This window comes from Zosterops lateralis, assembly GCF_965231275.1.
Source record: "Zosterops lateralis genome assembly, chromosome: 7".
NCBI classification, from domain to species: domain Eukaryota; kingdom Metazoa; phylum Chordata; class Aves; order Passeriformes; family Zosteropidae; genus Zosterops; species Zosterops lateralis.
In genome coordinates this window covers 34,503,434-34,515,628 of record NC_139767.1, presented here as the reverse complement: position 1 = coordinate 34,515,628, position 12,195 = coordinate 34,503,434, and the positions used below count along the sequence as shown (strand labels likewise).

At 38.9% G+C, this 12,195-nt stretch overlaps 1 protein-coding gene across 2 annotated transcripts in view; it reads right to left on the bottom strand.

Moving 5' to 3' along the window:
- Positions 1-8,129: 8,129 nt before the first annotated feature.
- Positions 8,130-12,195, bottom strand: part of KYNU (kynureninase) — a 58,481-nt gene continuing 54,415 nt past the window's right edge. For both annotated transcript variants that reach the window (XM_083864767.1, XM_083864766.1), the window contains exons 13-14: positions 9,528-9,758; positions 8,130-8,455 (exon numbers count right to left, since the gene is read on the bottom strand). In XM_083864767.1, coding sequence (XP_083720893.1) covers positions 8,303-8,455; positions 9,528-9,758 — 384 coding nt within the window. In that variant the 3' untranslated portion in view covers positions 8,130-8,302. The remainder of the gene's footprint in view (positions 8,456-9,527; positions 9,759-12,195) is intronic.

The window sequence follows — 12,195 nt, the reverse complement described above, 5'->3', positions numbered from 1 at the left end:
CTCTGAAGTTAGAAAGTTCCTTTTCCCTTGTTTTTCAAGACTACACTGTCCTCTTTGCTCTGGTCCATGCCTGTAATTTTGCTTTTTTGGACCCCTCCTTATTTTACTAATCTGCCCAGATTAATAGAGACTCTGCTAAAGCAGGTATACAGCACTGTCCTATTCTAATGCTGCAGTTACCTCCGTAGGTTTTCATGGAAAATTCACCTTCAGGCTACAGCAGAAGGAGCCTGGAGCCATGTTTTACAACATCTCCACTCTTGCACGATGTGTGCGCGGGGGTGTTTTAGCAAAATTATTGCAATGCTAATTTCTTCTCAGCCAGAATTGGACCTTCTGAGCTGTGAGAAATGTTCATCCAGATCCATTATTTCCGTAAGTCCAGGCAAACCCAGCGACAGGACGAAGTGTATCATCAACAGCTCCAAAGGAAGGTGGTATTTAGAGCTAGGTAATAATTTTAGGAGTATTTAGGATGTAGGAAAGAGTGAGAGAAGGAGTCTCTGCTGCAGGCTCTGGGTTTTTATAAAGGCTTAATTAATTACAAACCCTTCAGTCCACCTCCCTACCTGTGTTATCAATTCACCTTTATTTCAAGCTCCAGTTACCGTGACCTTCCTAATTCTTCTGAGCAAAAAAACTCCAAACATATTAAACATTAGGCCTGCTGGGAGAAATACTCTCCATGAGGCTTTTTAATCCTGGTTTATTCTTCCCTTGTAGCAGGGTCTGTGAAACCAACTTGCACTCATTACTCATTTCTTCACAGAGCCAAGAGTTCTTCTTGATAACCTTTAACAGCGACAGTCGATGGAGGCACCAGCCCCTCTCCCCTTGTGCATAAGCTTGCAAATCTAAAATAGGGCCTTAATGAAAAGAAATTTAAATATTATAACTCCACAGTATATGTCATTATGATATATTGAATGCAAAGCAGCTGTTCCTGACAGATTTGGCATATAACAGGGGTAAAGTAATTTTACACAAATCATTATGTTCATTATATTAAATTAATAGATTAAAATTAGTCAGCGATGTTTTGTAAGACCATCTTACCCACAAAGCCCTTTATCCTTAAATTCTAAGAGGTTTTTTTTTCCTCTCCTCAATATTCTGTAGAGAGAGGACATAAATGCCCTGATCACTTGGAGCATAAGCCCCTAAATTCATGGCTGTTGAGCCTTTTCCAATATAAGCATCTGAAGAAAAGGTACTTAAGGGAAATAGAAAATGACATCATTTTCTTCCTGATCTTTTGAAGAATGATTTTTTTTTCCCCCATCCTACAGGAACAGATTCTGGACTAATTTTTTTTTTTTTCCTACCAAAGGCTTTAAAGTCTAAAATTCATCAAACATCTTGTCCTCAGAGACAATGTCATCCAAGTTCAAAGGATCTACAGCCCAGCAAAGCTGATGTCTTATTTCAGAGCTACTGCCTTTGTTTTCATCGAATGTTTGATTTCATCAAATTAAACCACTTCTTACACTTCCCATAAATGTGAAAAAAAAAAAAAAATAAATTAAAGACAGAACCAATCCTCTTGATTCTCTGGAGAGGAGCACACATATGCATATACATAGATGTACATGTATATCATATATATTAATTTGGTACGTTTTTTCTAATATTTTTTTCAGGATGGACATATTATATATATCATCAGGTTTTTCATATGCTTTTGAAGAGACTTTGAATTGAAAGTAGTAGCCTTCCAAGACATTTGTTTTAATGATCATCATTATAACTAAGAGCATGCTTTCCATAACTAAATATAAAAAGGATTTTTTTCAAGTCAAGTCTGGGTCTGATTACTGATGGAGCAATTTCAAGAACTTTTGTTGAGAAGCATTTCAATATTCATTCAGAAAAATGTCAGGAGAACAGACTCCAACATAGAACTTTGGTGATTCATACTTCTTCTGGGGTTTTATCACTTCAGCTTTAATATCCAGTTAAAGAGAGAAAGTTTGAATAAAATAAGAATACTAATGAAAACCAAGCAGTCGTATGATACACCATCTTCCACAAAATTTAGGATATTCCAAAAATTGACACATAGCTTTATCCTTCATCCATATCTGATACAGAGCAATGCAGAATCTTTCATTTAGTAGTTAAATCTGAAAAGTTGAGAGTAACTTCTCAAAATTCAGTGTACTTGTCACTGCTGTATTAATGTAAAAGAAATTTATCTTTTCTAATCCAACTTCTTTCAAAATCAAATGAAACTTGAATGTTATAATGAGGTTTATAAATTAATTTAATTAATTTGGTACTGTACTATATTGAAACTAGAAGTCAAACATAAAGCAGGGAAATAGTTTAGTGGTGGACTTGGCAGCATCGGGTCTAAGGCTGGACTCAAGGACCTCAAAATCTTTTCCGACATAAATGATCCCATAATTCTATAATAAGTGGGATTTTCACATCTGCTTAAAAACAAGAAAAAAACCCACACTTTTAGGGTCAATTAAGAGAACTCAGAAGCAGGTGTTCTCTCACTCACAATTCCTCTAAGTGAGACCTTCACGTTTTTTCTGTTTAAGTGGGAGCAGCATAGAAAAGTCCAAGAGCATCCTTAAAAAGGAAGGTCCACAGATTCACAAGTTACCCAGTTGTGAGGTGTTTTCCACATAAGAAGGGAAGAACTGGCAGCATCTGTTGCCTCCTGGCCACAATGGTTTACATTAGATATCACACAAAACAACATCTGAGCATCTTGCACAAACTTTCAGCTCAGATGTTAAAACTGCTTCCATGTCTTGTCTGGAGAATAAATACTTCTGAATATTGCCTTTCACCTCCCAGGTGAAAATTAAAATAACACACTCATTAAGAAATAGGGTGTTGTATGCTTGGCACACAGTAAATAAAAGAAAATAGAGGCAAAAAAAAAATTGCAAGCGTGTTTCTGCTGAGATTCATTAATGGCATTTAGAAACTCCCAGTTCTTAAAGTTCTTAATGCCTTGTGCTCAGGTATCAATGGGAACTTTGCAGATTTCCTCTCTCAATTACCTTTGGAACAGCCACCCCACCCCAGGCTTTCAAAACTGAGCCACCTGGAACATCCTTGGAGCAGCAAAGTTGAACTCAAGAGGTTGAATTTGGCCCCTGCTGCCAAAATTTTTGTGGCAACCCCCACCTCACTACCCTTCATATTCATGCCAGGGACGACACAAGTGCCACTCACTTTTATTTCAGACGAAGGGGTCTGGGTGTTGTTTGCCCCCACACTCATTTCAGAAGCCTGGATAAATCTTCCCCCACGTGGGAATCATTTTGAACATATTGAATAATGATTTTTCTGTCTCTCTGCCACTTTGATGTAGCCTCCGAGGAGAAGGAGCCATCCTGGATAGACCACTCAGTCATGTTTTAACAATTTGAGGATTGCTTCAGAATTCTTCAATAAAATGTAAGGTAAAAAAAAATAATAAAAAAAAGAGGAACACCAGAATTAAGTTCAGTTGATGAGGCCCCATCCCCTCCCCCCAAATCCAAATTATAATATAGCAACTTTTTGAACATATACTTTAAATTCACAGTTCGTTTCTAATTTTAAAGCTATATTTTATCATTTGATTAATTGCTTAAAACTGTACACAAAGATAAAGGGAACTTTGAAATTCATACCTTGGAGTATTAACATGTACTCAGGACTAGATGTAAAATGTCAGAGAGAAAAAAAGATCTAATGAACTCTTTATTGGTGAAATACAGTATTGCAGCTGCCCAGAATTTTAAAAGGTTTGTAGCCAGCTCCAAAGCCAAATAACTACAGAAGTTTACTTACAGCAGGACTCTCATTCAGCATTTCCAATCTCTTCTACCAGGGTTCTTTTTAACATTAATAAAATGTCCAGAGAAAAATAATAAAAAGAAAAAAAAAGTGCAACCGCAGAAGAAATTTCTGTCTAGAAAATTACACTACCATAAGTTTTCCTTTTCCCCGATGTCTTCTCTGCCATAATAATGGTTTCAGGATTTAAATCCTTTGCTGCTATTGTGACTTCAAAGCCTTAAAACAGCAATTGAATGAAGTAGTTCATCTGTCATTATTCAAATATGAAGCAATTATGATGAAATAAAGATAGAATTCCATTGAGAAATACCCCAATCAATTCTCACTTATATTTAACTAGAAACATAAAACGATGCTTAGAAGAGTAAGTTTAGGTAATAAAAACTCGGGATATAAAAAGTATGAATTACTGATCTATAACTTACTCATTTCTGAATAAGCTGTCTAAATATATTTCACAAATATTGACAAAAGTTTAAGCTTACGATGCAAAACTGTCTCTCAGCTGGTCTCAGAGAGTGAGCAGCTTTTCTGAAATATATTTGCACCAGCTTGAGTGCCCAGAGGTTCAGATGGGAACCTGCAGAGGTTCTGGGGGGTCTCTGGGTAGGTCTGAAGTGTTTTATAGGGGAGTAGAGGAAATAACACACCTCCCTTAGCCATGTCTCCATCAGAACAGTGAACATGGCAGTGCTGGGTGGGTGGTTGGACTCGATGACCTTGGAGGACTTTTATAACCTCAACGATTCTGTGACTCAGGGAAAGGTATTAAAATAAAATATTGATGTGGCTGCTTTGAAGTTGGCACATCCTGTCAGGCCCCGCTGTGGATTGAGCCCAAAATGTTCATTTTCACCTTTGTGAACCCAACCAAAGCCCACCCCTACCCCAGGAGCTGGAATTTCACAGGGAACTCCTACCTGTACCCAGTTCTGTTTGGGAATATCTAACAAAGGTTAAAAAGTTAATTACTTTGCTTTAATGTCTTCCATCCTTTCTTGCATCTTGCTTGCTTAATCTACCAATGCATAACACTTTGCTGGTAAAATGAAATCGAGATGGGTCCTGTTGTTGTCAGACAAGGACATTTTGGGGTTTAAACCCTTCAAATGAGCCACATCCTTCCATTCTCAGTAATGCCACAAGCTCAGATGAAAGAATTACTGTCATGGCTTTTTCTTCACTCAGAGTATGTTGTTCTTTTGGGAGACAAAGGCATCCTTTGCTGATTGTGAAGAAAGACTTTGCCTTGTCTTTGGTGCTCCTGTGGCAAAACAGGGTTAAAAATGCACAGATGGATCCTATGGTATTTTTTTCCTCATATTTTCAACAGTTGCAGTGAGCTTAAGAGTTCTGTGCATTTTTAAATTTTGTTGTTCTGAAAAAGATCACACACAACCAGGGATCTGCATACTCACATTCGCCTTCATTTTGTTCTCACTCTACCTGGGTATCAATTTTCTGTCATCTGCAGATCCTCATGTCCTGCAGTTCAATTTGAAAAATGTAATTTCTTCAGACAATCCAAGAAGGAAATGTTATCACAATTAGAAAGCAGTGGTACTTGGTATTGAATTTTAAATCAGAGATGTAACTAGCAAGAAGCATTCGGGGTATATACAATTAATTATTTCACACATAATTATTCCTGATATTACTCTAACTGTGATAACTTAAAGCATTTGAAAAAGCAGACTGCAATATTCTTTTTTTTTTTTTTTTTCACAGAAGCTCTTTCCCTTGATATTCTTTTGCTAAATAATATGTAAAATACTGACACCTAATGTTAACTTCCAGTATTATTCATTTTGCAAAACTTTTACTTCAAGTAGGCAAAGAGCATGTGAAACTGCTTCTTATGCTTAAATTTTGTTTCAGTAAAACGAGTAAACTGCAATATAGGCTTCCTTCACTTTTTGGATATAATTTTCTGAATTTATATATGTCTGTGCCTATAAATGTAAGGATCTTTCAGTTTTATCATCACGGGTCACAGGTATAAAAGAGAGTAACTCAAAATAGTTGAAATAAGTGAGGTTTGATGCACTGAATTTAGTCAAATCCATCCAATGGAAGACAAATACATATTTGTAAAGTCAATATTTGTACCTGTAGCCTGAAATGATACTACAAAAGACAAAATATTATCAAATATTTATTATTAATCTGTTAGTCTTTGAAACCTGAGCTGCATATATTTAGTACTTTACCTGCTACGTGGTTCACTTTCCTCAAACAGACACACAAAAAATTATTTTCACAGTGTGTGAATTAAAAGTAGATCTCAAAACTCGAAAATTCCTGTTTATCTCCCCATAACTGCCAAGACAGTTTGTCCAAACATGAGGTCCAGATGTTATTTAGAAAGAGATTTTGGGATTCTCACTCCTCTGGGGTTTGAGCTGCTATCAGAATAAGGTATTTTATAATATGATTTATATCCATATCTGATTTCCTAACTTTATAGGGAAGACATGAAAGCCAGTTATCACCTGCACCCAAGTGCTGCAAAGGCACTGACACTGAGTTAAACCCCTTTCCAACACTCTGGACCTGCACATTTTTATACCCAGCACTTTTTGCATCAGCTGTCACTTTATGGAGAAGGGTCCCTTTGTAAGATGGTGTCACTTGGCAGATGAAGTAGCTGAGCTGCAGGTGCAAGGATAAAAAATAAACTCACAAAAATACAGATACCTGGCCTGCAGCACAGGCACCCAGCCTCAGCTGAACTGAGGAGGGATGACGTCAGTGTAATCAAAACCTCTTGAGTGAGACAGAGATTTCCAACTGATTAGAACTCCTGTGCTATTCTTCCTAACAATATTCTGGTTAAAGAAGCTCTTCTTTCTCCTCACAAGCGCTAAAAATGCTAACAAATGCTGCACTTGCAGTTCTTTCAGCTTTCCCCTGCATATTACAACCAGTAAAAAAAGGCATTGCTGCAGCAAGGATTTTAACACTGCACGTCTTTGGGGAATTTTGGAGAACAGGTAAGTGCTGTGAAGGTCCTTGGGTTTCCTTGTGCAGCAAGAGGTGCTTGAAAGGTGTGAAAGTTTCAACCAGCAAAAGTAACTGTAAGGGAAACTGGAGAAGACCTCACTCCTCCCAAAATCCTTCCTATTCTTGAAGTAGAATAAAAGTATCATAGAATCAGAGTAGTTTGGGTTGGAATGGACCTTCTAAAGAGTGCCCCCCTGCCATGGCAGGGACACCCAGAGCAGGTTGCTCAGAGCCCCATCCAACCTGGCCTGGAATGTTTTCAGAGATGCATCTACCACCTCTCTGTTCCAAGAGTCTCATCACCTTCACTGTAAAAAACTGCTTTCTTCTATTCTAAATCCACCCTCCTTCAGTCTAAAACCATCCCCCCTTGTCCTAGCCCATCAGTTTATCCCTGCCTTTATTACAGGCTCTCTTCACATATTCAAAGCACTACTGGATGCAATTTTCTAAGTGTTTCATACCAAAAATGAGACACATTGAACATCATCAGAGAGGAAGTTTCAGCTGATTCTTGGAAAACGCTGCGTGAACAGCTACAGACTTTAGGGCTTAATTGCCAATTATGCCAAGGTGTTATTTATGCCTTAAAACAACTTTGGAGGAAGAGTTGCTGAAATGCAAGCAGTTTTTCCTACGTTGCTCTTGCCTGCCTGGTGCAAATCTCTGTAAAAATTCGGGCCACACGATGAGTTAACAATGAGATATTTTGCTGCTGCTTAAAGAGCTCAGGGTTCATTTTGCCTAATCCCAGCTAAGCCTCACTAAAGCTGCAGGGAGTGCTCCTACAGCCCTTCACGCTGCCTTACATGGGTCTGCAACTCTTCTCAGCTTTCTCCAGCTCCTCCTCTCCAACAGGGCTACCTAGAAAGATAAAATGTTTTTGTTTTGGCCGACTGCATCGCACCAAAGAGGTTATCTGCAATGTAAATTCATCCTTCAATTAAATCACTCATTAAACCAGAATTGCAAAATATTGGGCCCTTTGAAAAAGTCGGTGTGCAGCAGTCAGGAGTTTTGAAACAACTAATTGTTCAACTTTTTACTTTTCAACTATACCATGTACTTTAAATAGAACCACTAAATTAAAAATGTAAATTGGACTGTATCTTTTAACAGTTGGTGATTTGTCTATTTTCCACATTTTATTATGCATAATTTTTATAATAAAGAAGGGATTTTTTTTTTTTATCCCTGTTCTAGTTGATAGCAATTCTTCCATGCTTCTCAAGGCTAATGTAATAAAACTACATAAAATGTTTAAGAAGGGCCCCATTAAAATATACAAAGCATACTAATTCATGAAGTCAAAGTCAAAGCAGAGTGGAAATATGAGCTTTAATAAAACTATGTCTGTTGTAAATAACTATTCAAGCACAGTCATTTTTTTGCAAATTGCATGGGCTATAGCTCGGTCTACTCGAAGCAAAGAATCACTCAGCACGATAAATGCATCTTAGTCAGAAATAGATTAAAAGGTACAGCTGAGCCATCAGTAAGAACCAGATAGCACAGTATTATTTGCTGTTTGTTTTGAAGATGTAATTGCAGATCCCAGGATTTCAATAAATCTGTGCACATCACGGAAGGAATTGTAGAGAGGAACTGGGGCAACGCGGAGAGCGTTCGGTTCTCGCATGTCACACTGCAAAACAGAGAGGGAACACTCAGTAAATCCAGGTCACTTCATGTTGATCTGTCAGGCTATATTTTTAAATGCCACAACTTGTCTTGGAGAAAGAATGACTGGACTGACAAGGAATCACGGGTAAAGCCTTTGGGATCTTCAAGGAGCTACAGTGAGGAGCATGATGGTGAAAAATTTAGTAAGAGTAGTTTTGCCTAAAAAAATTATACAAAGCTCAGGATGGGCAGGACTTTAGCAGTGCCATTGAGGGCTATGTAACCCCAAAATTCGCCTTATTGCCTGTAGCAACACAGAGCTGAAGAGGCACAGAGATGACCAAAAAAAAAAAAAAGCACAAAAAACCCCATTCCAGTATGTGAGTGTCTTGTTCTAAAGGTACAAGTAATGGCACAGGCATTGCAGAATTTTTCTTCCCCTCACTTTGATTTTGAACATTTTCCTGAATATAATAATCTCTTCTATTTGAAAAATATCACTGCATTGCAAAGACAAGCCAACAGCGTGAGGCCCTGTGCCCTCTTAAAAGCAGGAGTTCCTGGAATTCCCTGGCAGCACCAAAGCAGCAGCATACATAACCTAAAAGACCGTGGCCCTAAATTTCACTTTTATTCTTTTGGAGCAGTGCTCGATGGTAACTGTGTCATTAGAGGGAAATGCTGCTCACTGGCTTCCTTTTCTGAGTGTTAAAACACATCTCTAAGGAAATGGCAGCTCTTCCATTGCTCCATCTCGATGCCTCACAAAGATTTTGGTAATTTGTGGATCAAGACGGGGACAGATGTAGGTTCAGAGTTCTTTTTCATGAAAATCTGTAGCTGTGCCTCCCATCCTGATGCACCCATGATACAGCTGTGACCCCAGAACTACTGGAAATAAACAGTGAAAGGCCAATACAGAGTCTAACAAATAATTTATAAAATAACTCTATGCATTTGATTGATTGCACAAGTAAAAATTGAAATCGTAAGAAATTATCCTAGTGGCTTTTTGCCTTATATGAGACTACAGTTGAATAAAAGCAAATTAATAGTTTGTAACTTGTTAAGAAGATAAAGTTTGATTTACTTACAGCTACTCCTCTCTTCTCCAGCTCCTTAAACACAGATTTGATTGGAAGGGAAAACGACAGACTGAGCTGGCATCCCCTCTCCTCAATCTGAGATGGTGTGATTATTCTTACAAAGGGCTTCTCTGGGTTTGTTTTATCCTCACTGTAGTAATGCTTTATCAGGTATTCCAGGTAACCCGTGAGCAGAATGGATTTCCTCCTCAATGCTTTCATCGTAGTCTGACTAAAAACCTGTGATGATTTGATATTGTTAGAATGAGAATGTGGTGCTGTAGAAAATGAAAAGGAAATAAAGATTTCTCTACACATTATCACTGGAATCAAGTAGTAATAGCAGAGAAACATTTTACATAAACAATGCAGGATTGGGGTTTTGAAAACACAAGATAATGTTGTGCTTTAGATAATGACAGATATTTGTGCCTACTGTTTAAAAGTTTCATGAGCATCTGTGTCTGCAGAAATGACTTGCACACAAAGCCAGTTTGCTGAGACCATTCCCCTGCAAGTCTAAAGAGAATCCACAAATCCTCTATAGGTGCAACCGTGCAGCATGAAACTCAAAATCACATGGAAGTTTTCCCTTGTATGTACCTTTGGTACACACTTTCTCATCCTCAACAACTCCCTGAAAGGAAGGTGCAGCCAGGTGGAGTTTTCTCTCCTCTCCCAGGAAATGATAGGAAAAGAGAGAACAGCCTCAAGTGGCACCAGGAAAGGCTTAGTTTGGATGTTAGGAAGAATTTTTTAATTAAAAGGGTGGTCAAGCATTGGAACAGGCTGTCCATGGCAGGAATGTCCCTGGAAGAATTCAAAACCACGAGAGTGTGGCACTGGGGACATGGTTTAATGGTGGGGCTGGCAGTGCTGTTTTGATGGTTGGACACAATGATCTCAGAGGCCCTTTCCAAATTAAATGACTCTAATAACAAAATCCCAGGGCCAAGACTGAAACATCATGAGTGATGTAGAAGTTCTTGTCTATGAAAGCACAAAATGTGTACTAACATTGAATTTACAGTTTTAAGTCCTGTACAGGCTCAGTCTCTCTAGTCCACACGAAGAAAAAAACCAAAAAAATCACTGAATTCTTTTTCAAATACTCTGTGCTCTTGCACAGCTACAAGAACTTGTGAGTTTCAGACTCTCAAAATATCACAAAATATGCAAAAATGCAAAAATGACTGCTTGAATATGGCAGTGCTGTTTGGCCATACAAATTTGATCGATGTGGTAGAGGAATTTGGGAGCAGAAGGCGGGTCAGCTTCTGCTTTTGCTCTGGAAAGGCTCCATTACAGGGAATGATGGAAATGCAACCCCAGAAGTAATTTACCCCTGCCTTCCTCAAACCCTTCCTTTCCTTCTTCCCATGGAATTAGCTGCAGGGGGAAATGACAAGATACAGACATGCAAGTGCCCAACAGCCACTTCAGATCACATCCTGGCACATCAATGCTTGTGGACAGTTCTCTCTCCACTGATTGCAGCTGCAAATCAGAGGCAAGGCAGTGCCCTGGATGAATATCCATGATCTTCACTCTCAAGAAATCAGTGTTCCACACTAGAGAAGTAACAATTTTAAGATGACTTATATCGTAACCTGGAAAACTGTAGAGAGGTACCTGAGAAATCCTACTCAAAATACAACAAAGTCTGGTTTCCACCAGCATCTGGAAATCATTGTTTTGTATACCATCCCAAGCCCCACTCCCTGATGCTGTCACAGTTACCAGATGCTGCAGAAAACCAAGAACCCCTGCCTTTGTTTTTGTGAAATGGAACGTGGATTCTGTCAAACTTTGCAAGGGAATAAATGTGACAGGGACCAGAGCCACCAACAGTCAGCAGTTGCACAGGTCAACAAAAATCTAGAGGTGCTTTCCTCTCCACCCAGGCAGGCAGAGCAGACACAGGACTGTTCAGTGCATCACTAGAGGGAAAACAGACCTGCCTCCTGCTCCTCCAGGATTTGCAGGAGTGTGAAGGATGGATCTCCTTAGGCTGCACACAAAAATCTGCTTCCACAGGCTTTGTGCAAGGAATACTTGGTCTCCTGGGTGAAATTTTTTGAAAAAGGTCTTTAAAATGTGTCTGTAGAGCGCTCCCCTTTTTTCCATAAAAGGCAGCAGCTAGTGCCATAACAGTCACTTTAAACATTATTGAGGAATAACATCCATTAACACTTGCAGTTTTCATTGTTTCCATTGGAAACACTGCCTTCTGCTTAATGTGTCCCAGTGAAGGTGGCATGCAATTTCACTAGCCATCTCTTGCCAGACATGAAAACTATTTTGTTTCCCACTGTATTAGAGCAATTAGCACTGGGAAATCCTGGCTGTGCCAAAAGGTAATGTGGGCAGGGAAAGGGGAGGCGATGGAAACTGCTCAGCCCTCATTGTTCCAGGCTCCCTGCAGTGGGCTAAATGACACCAGCCCACACAAACCCGAGCACTGACAATCTGGGTCATGGCAGAATAGCTTTCAGCTTATCTCGAAGGTCACACAAAGTTTAAAACAATATATTGGATGTTTAAGGGCTAAAAAAAAATAAATTGTCAGGCAGACCTAGAAGTATGGCTGTGCCCTTTGCAGTCCTTCAGTGTTGCATGTAAGATGGAGAGATCACAAATGGTAATTTTCTGACTTTGTTTGCTTAAGATGCTGTTT